Source organism: Eumetopias jubatus, unplaced genomic scaffold (assembly GCF_037043125.1).
Source record: "Eumetopias jubatus isolate StellerSeaLion01/CBP00866 unplaced genomic scaffold, mEumJub1_p1.0 scaffold_6, whole genome shotgun sequence".
NCBI lineage: Eukaryota > Metazoa > Chordata > Mammalia > Carnivora > Otariidae > Eumetopias > Eumetopias jubatus.
Genome location: NW_028274812.1, coordinates 38,019,251 through 38,037,611, shown reverse-complemented (window position 1 = coordinate 38,037,611; position 18,361 = coordinate 38,019,251). Strand labels below are relative to the sequence as shown.

General features: G+C 41.3%; 1 protein-coding gene across 1 annotated transcript; it reads left to right on the top strand.

The window, feature by feature from the left end:
* The first annotated feature begins 1,614 nt into the window (after positions 1–1,614).
* On the top strand, positions 1,615–11,184 carry HEY2 (hes related family bHLH transcription factor with YRPW motif 2). The gene is made up of 5 exons (XM_028117075.2): positions 1,615–1,853; positions 3,814–3,892; positions 4,027–4,110; positions 6,364–6,445; positions 10,435–11,184. The coding sequence occupies exons 1-5, from the start codon at positions 1,771–1,773 to the stop codon at positions 11,118–11,120; spliced, it is 1,014 nt and encodes a 337-aa protein (XP_027972876.1). The 5' UTR covers positions 1,615–1,770; the 3' UTR covers positions 11,121–11,184.
* The last annotated feature ends 7,177 nt before the right edge of the window (positions 11,185–18,361 follow it).

Below are 18,361 nucleotides of genomic sequence, written 5' to 3'. Positions count from 1 at the left end.
AGCTTGTGGGGAAGGGGGTTTTGTGTTTTAATGAGGGCTTAACATGCTGGCTGCAAGTCCTCCCGCTCTCCCCCGCCCAACCCCCGCCCGGGCCCAGTCCTTTCCCGACGCATCCTTTCCTCTCCGCCTCCCCGCCCCGCGAGGGTCTTGTGTGGGGACAGAATGGAGTGTCAATGGGACGCCCTAAGCAGATCCCTAGAAAATCAGGAATCCGTCCGTGGCGGAGGGTTATGATGAATGACAGACGCCCCTTTCTCAAAGCCTTTTCTCCTCCACTAAAGAAAGCACGGAGCTGTCCCGGAGCAACGAGTCTCCGGCTCGACCGCGACCAACCCGCCGCCCGCCTCGCGGTACCGCGGCTCCGGACCGTGCGAGCTCACATCGCCTCTCGCGCTCGGTCTGCTCAGCTCCAACCTTCGCTGAGGCACCTTGGTGTAGCCTGTTCAAGTACCGCAACACACGCGAAGAGCCGCTAGAAAACATGTTTTGAAAGCACTTCTGTAGTTTTTACAACCCACCTTGTCCAACGCTCTAAAAACTGGACACGAATTCGTACTTTAGAGAACAAATTTCCAAGCGCGAATTTTTTCACGTTCGGAATTCTCATTAACTCTACCGCTACGACTGCACACACCAAAGGGAGTAGAGAATTGCCATCATCGGGATAATCCAAGCCCGAAAAACTCGAACTTGAAAAACTACTAAAATTGTGTCCTGAAATACCTGCGTCATTGGTCTAGTCTTTCCTGCCACCAGAGCGGACACAACTCCGGCTCACGGTCTACTCAGCGGAGTCTACTATCCACAGCCCCCGTGGCCAAATGGAAATAACTGATTTAGAGCAAATCGAACGTCACATGGTAGCCGGGCTCAGACCCTCAGACAGCCAGCGGTTAAGTACCTGGTCGGGGAAACTCACGTCCTTATCTGTCCACAGCCCAGAGGCCACGAAAGCAGCCTCGGGAGTTGCCAGGGAGAAAAGCAACTTTGATTTAAGGTTTTCAAAAACCCCAGAGGGCAAATGTGACCCTCAGGGTCAGCCAGTCAGCAGTTTTGGTCCAGACAAGGGACAGCCGAGTGGGGCGGTTCGGTTAAGCCACGGCGCCTCCCAACGTCACTACACGCTCGCTCACACTCAGCCACGCGCTTGGGGTTATTCTTTAAACACAAGACAGAAACTTCACCACCAGACTGTGAGGGGGTGCGAGGGAGAGCCGAAACCCGAGGTCGGGAGCCCGCCCCTCTACGGTCCTCCCCCGCCGCGCCCGCGCCCACGCCCACGTCCGCGTGCTGCCCTAGCTGGAGCTATCAACCTCGCGCTCACGCTCGCCGCTGCCTCTCCCGCCCGCGCGCAGCTCCCGGACCCTAGGTGAGCGGCAGCGTTCCCACGCCTCGGCAGGAGGCTCGCCGCGAGCATTGGCGAGCGCGGCCCCGCCCTTCCGCCTCAGCCAATCGCAGGCCACGCCGCGCCGGAGGAGGCGGAACCCGGCGGGGCGGCGGGGGCCTGCGCGCGGGAGGCGGGCGAGGTGGCCCCGCCCGCGCGGAGGGGCGTGGCCGGCGCCGGTTCTTGCGGCCGATCCCGGCTGCGGCGTGGGAAAGAGCCGCGAGGAGCCGACCGCGCCGCCGCGGGAGCCGCGCCTTCCCGGACCCAGAGAGGGAGGGAGGAAGGGAGGAAGGGAGGAGGCTGGCAGGGCCCCCTGGGCGCTGCGCTCCGCTCCGCTCCGCGTTGGTGGCTCGGGCTGGGCTGTGCCCCGCGCCGTCTTCGCCGCGATGAAGCGCCCTTGCGAGGAGACGACCTCCGAGAGCGACATGGACGAAACCATCGACGTGGGGAGCGAGAACAATTACTCGGGGTGAGCGCGGGCTCGACGGGAACTGCCGGGAGCCCTAGGCGTCGGAGAGCTTTGTGCGCGAGCGGCTCTTTGGAAGTCCCGAGGCTCCTCTCCGCGACGTCCTAACGGAGCGGGGAAAGTTTTGCCCCGGGAAACTGAGCGGTGGGCGCTCACGGAGCGTGCGTTGGGGTGGGGCGGGGGATGTAGGTTTTCACACCAGGGGTGGGGCGGAGACGAAGGGGGACGCGACTGAACCACAGCGCAGGAGTTGGCAAGGGAGGGTCCCCGGCTGTCAGCGTTGGGCGCGCGGACAGGCAGGCGCTGGCGACGGGCGACGCCCCCGCCACTGAAACTGCGGGAGCACTTCCAGGATAGGCCAGGCGAAGAGAGAAACAGATTGATATACAATTTTTTATTTTTCAAGAGACTAAAAAGATGATCTGCCTTTTGGAGAAATCAAAGCAATTTGCAATTTTAAGGCTAAGTAGGTTGAGCTTTCCAGGTTGACTATGTGTGAATGGCCTGACGGGAGAGTGAGTGACAGACGTTAAGGATCGTTTCGGGCGTAGATCATCTCTCTTGACTGCTTGTTCTTAAGTCTGGAAAAGATCGGGGTCGTGATCACAGAAGCCAGACCTCTACTTTCCAGTGACAGAGGGGGATTACCGAGGCATTTTAATGCCAAGGCGGGTCAAATGATAATTGCTTCTAATTGGCATCCCCACAAGCTCCTTAATTATTTATCTGCAGCTGTCACTCAAAGAGCAAAATTCTTCCTACCTTTGGAAAACTGGTTTTCTTTCCACATCGTTATTCTAATAAGTACAAACCAAAGCGTGAAATCGGCAACAGCAGAGATATTTACATGAAACGTTGCTTGCGAAGGATCTTTTTAATTATTAAAGTGTGCGTCTTCTTAAAAAATGAGATCTGAAAAACAGAAGAAGTCATGTGAAAGGCGAAACCAGTTGGGATGGGGTGGGACTGAGGGGGACACTTAATTCAGAAATAGATCCAGAAGTGAGAAGGTGAGGTAATAAGAACCTGGTGTGTGCAACAGTCCTAAAATGAAAGAGAACAAATAACAGGAATCTGGAGAATTTGAGAACATAAAGAAGCATAGTATCCATGAATTATGAAGAGAAACATGTACAAACTAGAAAGGATGGCAAAAGCTGTAAGTGACAAAATAATGATTTGATTGAACTTTCAATACAAAATATTTTTTCATTAGTAAACTCAAGATGGATTGCAGCTTCTAGAGGTTTAAGCTTAGGCTGAAGACTAGGAGATACCTACAGTTTCATTTTCAAAGTAAAACATTTACCTAGTAGTTGATCTCATTTTAATTTCCCTATCAGTGGCATATTTAATTTGGGGCATTCTTTTGGAAGATCAGTATACAGAACATTACATGTGTCTTTTTTTTCCCCTGCTGTGAGATATGACTGATTGAAGTTTTGAAATAGTAAGATAACTTCTGTTTATTTTGAAGATTGCATCTAGGGACAACAGTTTGACATGTGATGACTGTCTATCTGTTTGATAGTGGTGCTAAACATGGCCTTTATTTTAAAATAGCTTTGCTTTGTTTAGTGTGTCTGACCGGAGGTTGGAGGAGGGATGCTCTTAGAAATTAGTTGATTTTTAAGAAATTTTTATGAGTGGAACTAGGAAGTACTAATAACTGACTTCTCACTCTGACCGCTCGTAAGTTTTTCACTGCAAGACTTAAAAGTTTAGGGATGTTTTTGCAAATGGATTTGGTGTCTGGATGACTTGTTTAAAAAGGGGGGAGGGCATGATTCTTACCTGAAAATAGATATAAGGACTGAAAACAAAGTATGTTAAATGTAAGAATTAAGAATAAACACGCAACTGAACTGTGCAATCACTCAATATTTAATGGATGCCATGAAGTACCCAGAAGAAACCATTGTTATGTTAATGCAGCACCTGACATACTGTTCCTATTTCATAGGCAAAGTACTAGCTCTGTGATTAGATCAAATTCCCCAACAACAACATCTCAGATTATGGCAAGAAAGAAAAGGAGAGGGGTATGTGAATTTTTTTTTATTTTTATTTCATGTAATCCAGCCTAATGTGTAACAGTTGTATTCTTCCATTAAGAGTAAATTTAGCATTTGTGTATTCATAAACTTTTGTTGCTGTTTTGCTTCCTTTGGAATAGATAATAGAGAAAAGGCGTCGAGATCGGATAAATAACAGTTTATCTGAGTTGAGACGACTGGTGCCAACTGCTTTTGAAAAACAAGTAAGCTACCCTTACCCCTGACCACCCCACCAAAAGGCTCAAAAAAATCTGATTCTCTCATCTGGGAATGTGGGTTCTTGTTAAAGCTCATTAAAATAATGGTGTATGTGCCCTGATCTGGCACAGAGCAGCTATTTCAATAAAATGCTTTGTTGTGGCAAAACTATTAAAAACATAATCCATCATGAAGTTGAAAAACATTTCCATTCTTCAGCTTATTTTTCCCTTAAGGGTAACAGTGTTCATGCTTTCTCTGTTCTTTCTATGAAGACCAGTAGTGGTTTTGTTTAAAACTGAGCTGTATGTCATACTCTTTTAAAAAATATATCATGTGAAATTTCATTTTTGTGTCAAACGGTTAAAAAAAGTGCTTTTTATTTTAAAAATAACCAAAGTCCAGGAAGTAACATCTCTAGCTCTATTTCCTATGGTAATACCAATAAAATTTTTTTACCAAATCACTTGGTTTCATTTTTAATCTCTGGATTAATAGAACAGTGTTCCATTTGGGGCATCTTTTTGGAAGTTTGGTAAAAATAGAACTAGCCATAAATTTCCTTTTTCAGAATTCAAGGTATTCCTTTACCAAAAAAAAAAAAAAAAAGATTTTGCAAACTTAGAAAAGGAAGAAGCCAAATGTTTAAATTTTCCTTTGTTGTTTTGGAAAAGTTTTGTATCTCTTGCCACAGTGGCTAACAGCACAGATTTCTAAGCACATCTTTCAAAGAATATGGCATCGTATGCTATTGAAAATACTTTCAATTTAATTCAAATAGGGTATAAGGCAGCAGTTGTTTGTTTATTTTGTTGTTTACTTCATGAACCACAACCATACAGCAAGCCCTACAAAGCCCTTGGAAATTATCCAGAAACTGCAATTTTGTTATTTGTCACTTTCACTAAAACTACTGTACATCTTCATGGAGATACTGCAAATTGACAGAAGTACAAGATGTAATATGCTCTTGATTGTACATTTTTGAGAGAAAAAAGATACCTATATGCTGAAACTGCCTTTGGTAAGCTAAATGTAATATGGAAATTGTAGTTTTGATTAGTAACATTTTCAATGACAATAGGCTGAAAATGAAAATACCAGTAATTGGCGTTTTCACTTTGAGTACTGAAATGTCTGCAGTTATGAAGAACAGTTTGATTTTTTTCCCCCCTTAGTTTGTTAGGGTTTTTTTCTTAAATGTCGACTTAAAACAAACCTTAAAAGCAAACCTCAGTTGTTTGGCAGTTAGTTACCATAAACACAGGCTTTCCCATTTGCCAAGCTTGGCTACCAATCTTAGTGAGCTGGCCCTGTCACAGTATGATTAGAAGAGTGTTCTTTCTAGCAGTTTAAATAACTCTGGCACTCTCACCATGTACAGGGTGCTGATAATTTTCACAAAACAAGTAGAGCATAGGAACCTGAAAAAAACTTCAGTTTCCTTTTCAAAAAGACATATTGATTTAATTATTTAGCTTTTCCAGGAAATTAGCAGCCACCCACAGTCCTCTGAGGCAGTTCAAGGTGGCACATCTGTATTTCAGTTGGTTTCCAGAGGTTGCCTTATTTTAAAAAGTAGGACATATAAATATATTTCCAAGATATTTTATTAAGAACTATTTTAAAGTGTTCAAATATCTTTAAGCATTTCTGATGCTTTAGATAGGTAGTAAGTTATGCTTTCTTGTTTATGATCTTGGAACTCACAGTGACACCTGCTGGTAATTTTTGGAAAAAAAAACCCTTAAAAGTCTTCCCTTTTTTATTTTTTGTTTCTGCTTACCAGGGTGTGCCTTAAAGACTTATTAGAACTTTTTATTTTTGAAAAATCTAATTTGCTAAGATCCTGTCTCTTTATCCTTCAGAGTAGGATTCAACTGATCTAGAACTGCGGCATTATATAAGACTATTAGATGTTCCCTAATGAAATAGAGGGTAGAGATTAGATGCAAGGTTTGAGATTTTTGCAATTATAATTGTTTTAGTGGAGTGATCTTAGGAGTATAGTTATTCTTATGATTAAAAAATTATTTGTTATACCTCTTAGTCTTTAAAAGATAAATTGGCCAATATCTGTCATTAGGTGAGACACAGTAATTATTGTTTACATGTAAAGTTTGCAAAGAACTCAGATGTTTCTGTGAAAAAAAATAAACTTGGAATTTTCTAATGAAAAGGAATACTGAAAATCCAGTGTAAAATGTTCCAAATCAGTTTCCATAGAACTTCTAAGACTTTATTATTTGTTTATACAGGGATCTGCAAAGTTAGAGAAAGCCGAAATACTGCAAATGACAGTAGATCATCTGAAGATGCTTCAGGCAACTGGGGGTAAAGGTAAGTAGGTGACTTCATTTTTACCCCCTTGCCACCTCTCTCTTTGCATTTTTCCCCCTAAGATTATAGGAAAGTCATAGTTGAACAGTTCTTTAACAAGCTGAGATAGGAGGTCCCAGATTAAAGCTGTGGAAATCAATGCTAATGGCAGGATTGAACTCGTGGGAAAGAACTTCTGGAACAAAAGAAGCACTTGACCCTGGGCTTGTGTTTGCTTTCATAATACTGTGGGAGTAAAGCTTCATTCACAGCAGCCTGGTCAGAGATTTGTTTGGGACCTCAGGAGCACATGCTGGAGTCTGTACAGAAAGACAAAACACACACACAAACATCTAAACATAAACAGGAGGTTAAAGGCAATCTTTTTCTCTTCTTCTTTCTCTTCCCCCGATACCCCCCATTAAATCAAGACTAGGACTCAACCTAATGCAGCCATTCCAAAGGAATTGACTTTAGAATTATCTTCACTGTTTTCAGATTTTGGTTGATCTTGGGTTTAGACCAGACAGAACATTTGAAGTATAGGTAGTGAATCTCTGTACTGAAAACTATTAAAGGAGCAGAGTCATTCCTGCAGAGAGCAAGCAGGAAGAGGAACCCTGGGCCCAGGGCCCTGGAGACATGTCTTCTGTACTAGATAGTGATTTAGGAAAGAATCATCCAGAGGTCAGAGATGGACCCCTCCTGTCACGTTAAAAATAGACTTGTGATCCTGAAAGCTGTAATATTCATTCAGATTTCATGATCCCTCTTCTCACACATTACTCAGACTTGATTTTGCCCTTTTGTATCTTTTTCACTCTTCAAGCAGGCCTTTGCTATTCACCTTCACCAAGAGTCTTTTGTTATTTAATGTATTTGACAACTGGGTAGGGAGAGACTACCACCACGAGGGCTAAGTGCTGCCCTCCACCCTGGCAGCTTCTCTGCTCAGCATTAGCGTTTCATTACATAGTATCACAGTTTGCCCTAGATCAGAGCAGGGGCAAGGCATTGGAGGGAAATAGCCATTTACCAATTGCTGTGGAAGTACTTCAGTATTTAACTCCAGTGTGGCCATACTGCCAACGACCTGTGGATCATCATCCCTGGCCTTCACTGTCTTTTACCTGTATCAGGTGTGCAGGGAGGGGCGGTGATCACGTAAAGAGAAGCCCCCATGGTTTGACTAAACCTCAGTTGCACCTTCTCTAGAAACCATCCTGAATGGGTACGGAATTGTCATTTCTTATCATGAAAATGTAACCCTCAGCATAGTATGCAAAAACTCTTACATAATAGAGAAGAGAACTGGATGAAATCGTAGAAACCAGTGATCCAGCCTAGCTTGGCCATTGTCTTGCCTTTAACCCAAGACAGAAGTGCTCCGCTGCACTGTGAGGCCTACACTAGCATTCTGAGCTCTAAAGCCCCTGCAGCCCCATGATTTTGATTCTGCACCTGCCACCTCAGGATAGTAGACTGATTGAGTTGGTGATGGTGCAGGAACAGCAGTCTAACTGCTCTGCCTCCCTTGGTGTTGTTCACCACAAGGCTAAGAATTCTTACCAGGGTTTCAAATATTTGGCATAAGCTATACTTCTAAAGAGGAATACTGTTCTTATGTCTTATTATAAAAACTAAGTTCCATTCTTGGTTGCTATTCTTGGCTACCTGAACAGTCCTAAAATTCATCCCAGAATAGTTTATGAACAGACATTTCCAAGCAAGTTCCATACAAGTTGCCTGATGGCCAAGTGACCAGAGAGGTCATCACACAGGAGGAAGTATGGGCCTTGAAGAGGAGGGGTTGGCAGTGGGGGCTCACATCATCCAAGACTCACAGCTTCTATGGGGCCTCACAATGTAGTGGTGAAGGACACAGACTGCAGTTGGGTTGCCTGGTTTCGAATCCTAGCTCGGCCATATGTTAGCTCTGTGACCTTGGGTAAACTACTAACCCCGTCCGAGCCCCAGTTTCCTCATCTGTAAAATGAGGACAGTGATAGTGTCTACCTCACAAGGTTGTTGTGAGTTTATTCACTTAAAGCCATACAGCAGTGATGGCACAGAGGAAGTGATATGGACCCATGTGCCTTCATTATTGGCCCAAGATTATTCCTAGGGGACAGCTGCTCATCGTCATTTTCCTCTGCATTCAGCAATAGAATAGGAATTACACAATTTATATTCCTTAATATGCAACAGAGAACTCAGCCGTATATAACAACACACAGCTGGCAAATCACAAATTTCAATCACTTTGTGCCCACTCATGAAAATTCTTGGAAGCCCCTGGGATTCCAGTTCTGTTGGTCCATTCTTTATAGTCTGTCTTGGTACTGCAGCGTCTTCTAAAGAGAATTTAGTAGAGTAACCTAAATTTCTAGATCCCTCTGTGTTTCTGGACTCTGTCTTCTGTTGGATTACATCCATCCTTCTCTCGTGAAAATTAGAAGCCTGAAAAGCCCGACAAAGAACCCTGAGGGTTCTCATGTGAACTCTTTCTATGGAGGCGTCTTCTTCAGGAAGAGCTTTCTCTCTTAATCCCAGGGATTTTGTTGCTATCTAAGCTGAAGTCCTGGGATTATAACTATTTTTGTTGCTGATTTTCCACATTTCATGATATTCTCTTATATCAGCTTTGTGCTGTTATTGTTACTGTTTTAATGGTGTATATTTTTGCCCCAAGTATCTTTTTGAGACTTCCATATTTCTGTTGCTATAATAGCTTTGGGAGTTTGAATATTGTGACTTCTATTTTCCAAAGTGCTTTGATTACACAATAAGATAATTTAATTTTTAGTAGGTGATAAATGAAACAGATAATACTTGGCTCTGCAGAAACATGAAAAAGATAATACATTAAATGCCTTAGGGAAAAATAACTTTGTAATATTTTTCATTTCTGTATACCCATTTCCCAAAACTGAATAAACTTTTAATTTGAAAATTGCTAAAAAAAAAAGTTGCAAATGAGAAAGAATCTGAAAAGGATACATTTGTACACACTAGAGGTCATTCAGAGTGGTGACATTTCCCCAAATGTCTGATTGTTATTCTACCCTAAATTGGCACTGATAATAATGATACATTACTATTTTTTATCTAATGTACTATATTTGGATAAAAAGGGATTCTCATAAATGTGACTCAGCTCCAGCCATTTTTATGGTTGTAACCTTAGGTGTGGGAGGGGCGTGGTGCATGCATACACTGAAAAATTAACACACAGTTTTTTCTTGGGTGGATGCCAGGAAAATATAAGCTAACCAGTAAAGGAAATATATCTTTGAATTTCAGGAAAGCGAGGAGTTATAGTAATCTCATATCAGTAAAGCAGCCTTATTTGCCTGATAGAAAAATAAGATCTCCAAATTAGTAACCCCCAAATTAAAAAAAAAAAAAAATTTTTGTTTTCATCAAATTTTTTCATACAAAGTAATTTGCTAAAAAAAAAACACCGTGAGTCAAGAAGCATTTATGAATTTATTAAGAGATTCTAGCACATTTTTAAAGAAAGTCCTCAAGCTGCTAAAATGCATTTCATATCTCTGTTACAAATGCCAAGAGTGCGGATGTTTCAGAATAACCCTTTAATCTCCACCACATGTGACAGAGACGGACTGAAACTCTGTAGGACCGTGAAAAAGTTTAGGGAATTTCTCTATCCCACAGTACAAAAGGAGAGACCCCCCCCCCCCGCCTTGCTTTTTTTAATGGAAGTATTTGAAACACGGATGTTCTTAATTTTTTTCCCCACTGTGATATTTAGTTGCAAGAACTATAGTATATAGCATTGCTAGTGTTGTCACACATGTGAATGCAAAGTATACTTTCTTCTGTAGCAACTACAACCAGAAATAACTGGCAACATTTTCAGAAAGGGTCATTCTCCTTGACTATTCGTAAGCACAGAGGGAAGCACAGTCAGTGGTTACTCATAGTCACTGTACCGCTTTCTCTTGCTGCCCCCTCCCGGTCCCCCCTTTGCTCTGACCCCCTCTCAGGCTACTTTGACGCACACGCTCTGGCCATGGACTTCATGAGCATTGGCTTCCGGGAGTGCCTAACGGAAGTGGCCCGGTACCTGAGCTCCGTGGAGGGCCTGGACTCCTCCGACCCCCTGCGGGTGCGACTGGTCTCTCATCTCAGCACATGTGCCTCGCAGCGGGAGGCGGCGGCCATGACGTCCTCTCTGGCCCACCACCACCACCCCCTGCACCCGCACCACTGGGCGGCAGCCTTCCACCACCTCCCCGCGGCCCTGCTCCAGCCCAACGGACTCCACACGTCCGAGTCCACGCCTTGTCGCCTCTCCACCGCTTCGGAAGTGCCTCCTGCCCATGGCTCCGCCCTCCTCACGGCCACGTTCGCCCACGCCGACTCCGCCCTTCGGATGCCGGCCACGGGCAGCGCAGCCCCCTGCGTGCCGCCTCTGTCCACCTCTCTCTTGTCCCTCTCCGCCACTGTCCACGCGGCCGCGGCCGCAGCCACTGCAGCGGCGCACAGCTTCCCTCTGTCCTTCGCGGGGGCCTTCCCCATGCTCCCCCCTAACGCAGCTGCAGCCGTGGCAGCCGCCACAGCCATCAGCCCGCCCTTAACCGTGTCGGCCACGTCCAGCCCGCAGCAGACAAGCGGTGGAACAAACAGTAAACCTTACCGACCCTGGGGGACAGAAGTGGGAGCTTTTTAAGTTTTCACTGAATTTTTTGCAGTGGTAACCGAATGTCCTTCGTTTCTGAGTCAGCTTAAAACCTCTGCACCCTGAAAGTAGCCATACAGATGTCTACAGATCCACAAAGGAATAAAGCTATTTGAGACACAAACCTCACAAGTGGAAATGTGGTATTATCTTTTTTCTCTTGGTTTGTTTAGGGCAGCTTGGTAACTGACAGCAGCAGCTTTGGAAAACTTCACACTTGTATTCATTTAGAAGTTTCCTGGAAGATATATGGACTGTATCATCCAGCAGTGCATCAGTATGTCTGTATTGGGGAAGGGGGAAAAAAAAAGTCCTGACTGGATTCTCTTTAAACTAGATGGAAAAAAATATTCGTGTTTCATAAGTGCCTGAGCTAGTAAAGTTTTCTTCTGAATATATAACATTGCACAAGTAAAGAAGAGCGTAGAGGTTAGGTTAAGAAAGGAAAGGGACAGAAGTCTTACATTAGGCTGCAGACATTTTAATACAGTGCCAGAGAAGAGTACTCTGTTGAAACCAACAGGTTTTTACTGGCCAAAAGGATTGCTGAAAATAATTTTCAAGTTGAAAGACCTAGTTTTATCTTAGTTTGCTTTCTTTGTACAGACTTGCCTGCCAAGTGGTGACATTTAGCAATGCATTGGTATAAGCAATTATTCCATCAGTGCTCAGATTAACAACCATTTCTGCCCTGCCTGCAAGCCCCCAGGCACTTTTTTCATGGCTCAAAATCCGGTGCTTCTTTATGTAAACCATTTATATAGAGAGTGCACCTAAAAGCAGTTGCCTACCATGTGCCCAACAGAAGCTATTTGATTCGTGCCAACTTGAAAATTCTCCAGTTTGTAAAAGTTTAGGTTAATTTATTGTTTCATTTGGACTATTTTTACATACTTCCTCTCTTCATTTTGTCCTGATAATGTGTAATATCTATTCTTGTCACCCTTTGGGAAAAGTTGCATTTCTGGAGGTCTGCGACAGGGATAGAGCATTGGGAAGAGAAAAGCCACGATTTTTAAAAACTCTTTGTCAAGCTTATGATTGCATTTGATCCCAAATCAAGATGAATGTATGCAATGGGATGTACATAAATTATTTTTGTTCATGCCTAGACTAGTGCTACATAATGGTGTTTTTCTTTTGTTTTTTTATTTTGTTTAATGACAAAGTAATCTCTTAATACATTAAAATTGAGCACATGAGATTTTATGTTTGAAAGATGAAGACACAGCATGTATTATTATGCACTTCATTTCTCTGCTGTGTGGAGAAAGCAATAAACATGAGAATGTTAAACATTATGCAAAATTATACTTTTTAAATATTTGTTTAAAATTATTGTACCCAGTCTTTTTTGCATTACTTTGTAACCTTTTTCTATGCAAAAGTCTACATATCACTAATTAAATGAAGTCCTTTTTGACTATTTTTATGTGGATGAGTTGCTTTGCAGAATGGAAAGTTGACATGAATTTCAAGCAAGGCCTTCTTTCATTAACAGTTTAAGCCGTGGCTTTTCTTTTTCTCTTTCAGAGTCATTTAATATAATTAATATAATTCACAGCTTGCCTGAAAATAACATGTATCTGAGCTTGTAAATCAGTTAAGCATAGGCGGGTATGACATTATTGGAGACAGGAAGTGATCAGTTTCCTATGCCTTTTATTCTTAACCATGGTTCTTGGAAAAGTGCAAATATAAGAACTCCAAATAATGGTAAACTGAACCTAGGATAATAAGCTAGAATGTGTCATATATTTTGTAACTCAAAAACGTTTGTAGAGGGTTTTTAAAACATCACATGCATACATGATAAGCATATACATGCTTCCTGATGATAAATCCTCTGTACCTACCTCAATGAAACTTTCTTTTGATGCTATAGAAATTATGCACATATCTCTCCCTCTTCAGTGAAGCCTAGAAGAGATTATTTCAGTTCCTGAAGCTATTGGGCCAAACATAAGAAAAGAATAAAAAAAGAATGTTTTTTATTCATATCAGTTATCCTCACAGTTAAAGGAAAGAGTGCGAGGGTTCTTACATTATTTTAGTTTTGAAAAGTTACATAGTTTTTCTAATTTTTGTCTATAAGTGGTTAAAAAAATGAGCAAAAACAGATCACTTTGTTCCTCCTGTCTGTAAGTTCTGTGGTTATTGTATCTTCAATTAGCTCTGATGGAATTAGGTAGTAAATAAGAAAATGAATTTAGTAGTATTTGAAGTTTGCTTTTTAATCATGATTTGTGGACAATAGGCATAGAAATAATTCTTATTTTAAGATCTAATAGCTGATTCTGTGCCTCTTGTAATGTCAGCATTCAAAGAATTTCTTTTCCTTTTTTGGAATGTAAACCATTTTAGAGATCAGGAATTTTTATTTTTAATTTTGATTAAATATTTTAAGATAAATCCTCTTTCTTCCTCCTTTCCTCCCTTTCTTGTCCTTTCGTTTTTTCCTTATATTTTTTCCTTCTCAGTTACATATGGGTTGTTATTTTTCCAATTAAATGATTAAAATATTTGCAAAACAAATTGCTACATAGTTGCTAAAGATTGTCATAGTTCCTGAAGTTAATTGTTGTCTGTACTTTTGGTCATGTGAATTTAATTGTTTCTTGATAAATGTTTCATATCCTCAGCTGTTAACGTCACAGTACACTGTTAAAAAACAAAATGCAACTAAGTAAATTTAAAGATCAAATTGGCTTTATTCAACAATTCATGAATTGGGTAGCATCCCATGTAGCAAATAGAAAGGAGTTGGAAAAAGCCATACAAAATGGAAGGCTTTTATAGGCAGAAGGGGGCTGAAGAAGGAAGTTTGTAACAAAGAGTGGATTGTTTCAGGCAAGGTCACCTTCCTTTGGGGGGGGGGTCTGTGACACAGATGACCTCACTGGTACTGATGGGTTAATTCCAAATTGACTGGTTAAAGGTCACTGCAATTTGGTTAGATAGTAAGTCTTGGTTTGCTGATGTGGGGCTTGCACAAGTGACTCCATTTTGGACCTGTTATTTATTTTTCTTTTTTAAGATTTTATTTTATTTAATTGAGAGAGAGAGAGAGAGAGCCCAAGAGGGGGTAGGGTCAGAGAGAGAAGCAGACTCCCTGCTGAGCAGGGAGCCCGATGTGGGACTTGATCCCGGGACTCCAGGATCATGACCTGAGCCGAAGGCAGTCGCTTAACCAACTGAGCCACCCAGGCGCCCCCTGTTATTTCTTTTTAACAACTGTTTCCCATCTCAGATCCAATGTTTTGTGAAAGTAGTGTCCCACCTTTAGGTGTGATTAATTTTCATGTTTGTTCCCAAAATAGAAAAAAATTAGTTTTTATGGTCCAAGGGGAAAAGAACTTTTAAAGTTTAATTTATGGGTGGCTTTTATTTATGCCAAAGTTAGTCCCAAAATTAATTCAAGGGATTTTTGGTAGGATAAAAGAAAAGGAACATTTTTAGAAATTTCATTTTCCCCAAATGTTAAAAGCTATATGCATGCCTAATGTTAAAAAACAAAGGAAACTATTTAGCTGATACAAACAAACTGTAATACTTCATGAAGCAGTCTCCTTTTGGAGAACTGCAAAATAGGGTGGAAGGCAGGGAGATTTTATAGGATAAAGAATAACAAGGAAGAGAAAAATGGAAAATATCTGATCGGCAGGGTTACACAATCAACCTTGTTTATGGTGAGAAGGCCCAGAGTTGGCCTGGCATTGGGGGATTGGCTAACTGGATATACTGCATTTCTGGTCAAGTGGAACATGTACAGGGACTCAAAAGTTAGCTAAAGTTCCATTTGCTGATGTAGCACCTGGGCAGGAGTGGCTCCATCTTGGGCCTAGAAATGTATTTCAATGCTAATTAAAACACAGTTCTGTATTTCACATCAGTGAACCAGAAGGTATTTATTGAATAACTACCCAGCACTGTGTGTACATGTTAAGTTTCGAAGGGCATGTAGTAGCACATGCAAACGCGCTTCTAGAGCCTGAGAGTGATAGGTATGGCTGTCACTCTCGCTATTCACAAGGGCCCTCAAAAGAAGGAGATGCCATGAGAGTGAGGGTTTCTGAGAACTAGTTGGGAGAGGCTTGTTGGTCTTTTTGGGATCTTTTGCTACTGCAAATATGGTAATCCTATCATTTGAACAAATGTGAGGGATTTTAAAGTAAGTTGAAACATAAAAAAGGCCAAATATTAACTAGAGTGATGGCTCTAATGATCCACATGTACATATGTATCATGAATCTTAATGAAGCCTTTTGGATTATCTTCTTTATATAATCAACTTGTTCCTTTTCCAATCATTACATGAATTCAGAGTAAGAGTAATCATCATCACAAAGCGATTTCCTTAAGTGTAAGGCTCCATCAGTTGCAAAATACACTTGGTTTAAGGTCAGTTTTTAAGGAAAAGAACCACCACAACAGAATATTACCTATTGAACATAAGACATCCCAATTTTCAGAGTGTAAAAATGAAAAAAAAAAAAAAGGTACATCTTGGATCTGAGGCAATAGTGTAGTATAATAACATACTTCAGTGCAATTTTAAAAATCCATGGTTATGGGGTGTCTGGGTTAAGCATCTGCCTTCAGCCCAGGTCACCATCCTGAGGTCCTGTGATCGAGCCCTGTGTCGGGCTCCCTGCTCAGTGGGGAGCCTGCAGCTCCCCCTGCTTGTGTGCTCTCTCTCTCAAATAAATACATAAAATCTTAAAAAAAAAAAAAAAGTCCATGACTAGAGATGTATAGAGATTAAAATGTGGCTGACTTAGCTTACTTTAAAAATACCTCATCAAAATAGGGTCCTAGTCAGATTATGAATCTGGACTGACTTATGAATCCAGATTATGAATCTGGATTGTAAACTTAATGAGCTAAAGATAGATATATTTTTGAAGCTTTTCATGTTTTTATTGCCCAATGGGACTATTCCCAGTTCTGTGTTTTACTGAAGAATGGAGTTTGACTTCCCCTTGTAATTCTTTTAAGATCTAAGCAATAACTGAAGTTGTGAATATTTCAGCAACTAAAACAAAGCACTACAGCAAATATGACATCATAAACTGTGACTATAGCTCAAATTCTTTGGAAGGATAAGTCTTTGAACTCAGATGGGAGAATTTAAAAGAAAAAAAGCCCCTTAGCTTACATCAACAATCTTGTATGAGGGGCCAGAGGCATATGAGAAATGGTTCCCCAGGTACCACCCCAGGTGGTACTTTCTCCCTCCCTTTCAACTTCAAAGGAACAGACAGGAATGGGTTTGGTCAGAGAATTGGGTCCTCTGCTATAACTGAGAACTGGTACCCACCTAAGTCACAGGTCTAATAAAGAAAACATGTTAATACTAACTGCAAATATTGTTCAGTTGTTCTCTGTGCTTAATTCTATGCTAAGTGTTTGAAATCTGTTGTCTCATTTAAGCCTTGTAACCGTCCTATGGCGTGCATATATTATTATCTTTGCTTCGCATATTAGGAATTGGAGAGTAAGAGGTTAATTGCCCAAGGTCACACCTAGCAGTTTGAGCTATGACTCAACCCAGGCTTGTCTGATTCTTCAACCCATACCTTTGAACCTCTAGGCTATGGCTTTTGACACTGCTTTTTCAGACTCAGACTAACCAAGAATATTTCAACCTGCATGGAATCACTTTGAATTATTGACAAGAGTAAATCTATCGTATTAGCATAAAAGCCTCTACCATCTTACCCTTTTAATATATGAAAGGATTTTAAAAAAGAATAACCTCACTTTATTCCATCATACAGCATAAAAGGAAATAGTTTTGGCAGTTTTCTAGTTTTAACTTTCAACTTTCAAGCAGGTCATGCCTACCTTAATCAGTGAGCTTGACCCTCAGTAATGGCTACCAAAGAATATCCTATAATCTCATTCAAGGTGGTTGGCAAAAGCAAAGCAAAATGGTGAAGTGTTAAGATGAGGTACCTGGGGACTCCTGGCTGGCTCAGTTGGAAGATCATGCAACTTTTGATCTTGGGGTTGTGAGTTTGAGCCCCACATCAGGTGTAGAGATTACTTAAAAAAAAAAAAAAGAGGTATCAGAGTAAATTGAGTTCGAAAAGAAAATAAAAACCCCCAGTCTCCCACTGGATGTAAAAGAGGTTGTGGATGGGGGGGGTGTGGAGAGAATGCTGGATCATTCTGATTACTTATACTTTCCAGGTCCATCATATCATAAAACAATACTCGTCATTTGGCCTAGAAAGACTTGCCCAGTAACCCATCCACTATAACAATTCTTATCATCAGGAAGGGATTTTGAACTAGCCTTAAAGCTTTGGCCTACAGTTAAGCATGTTTTCCAAAGCCTTTAACAGTTTATATGTGTATAGTTTTTTTAAAAATCTTATAACCAGAGGCATTTTTATATTCCTCTAAATTCTTAGTCTTCTGAGAACTGAATATTCTGTTTCCTTGACCTTGGTTGTCATTCTATTAGTCTGTGGGAATGAAGAGATTCATACATATGAAATGGATATGCATGTAATAGAATGCCTTGTAAGGTTTTTTGTTGTTTTGTTTTTAAGGGATAGAATGAGGTTGAGTATCTTTGGCAAGTTAACTCTAAAGTTTCTTGCATTAAGTGTGCATTGTAATAGTTTTGTGTTTTCACTGCAGTGATAACAAAGTCATGTTTTCTCATGTGGAAGAAAAAGTATTTGGAAAGAATGGCTATTATTCATAATGTCTCACTTGTACAGGTGGGCTGATAAATTTTAAATTGCCCATAAACTCCTAAAACAACTGAGTATTTTAACTCAGTTAACCCCTCCTTTTGTGATTATAAGCTATCAACTTGAATATTATTTACCATACTGTAAAACTCTGCTTCCTAGATCTTTCATCACTTCTTTTTAAACCTTTCCCTTAATTATAGAGAACATAAAGACTTTTTTTTTCACCAAAACAATCCAACTAGCAACTAGCACTTTGTGTAGCTGTTTGTGTCGACTTTCTCCTGGGCCAGCAATGGCTCCCCTTCTCTTTTCTAGCCAGTCCAACCCAGAATGCCTGCTTTAAATAGGCTTCCCTTGGGGTCTGGCAAGATGACAGAGATGTGCTCACAGTCAGGAGGGCAAAACACAGAAGGACATAGACCGTGTTTTACTCTCGTCATAACACATTTTTCTGTCACAGTCACACGCCACCTCCTAAACAGGAACTAAGCCAGCCACTTTTTTTTTTTGGTCTCACAAGCA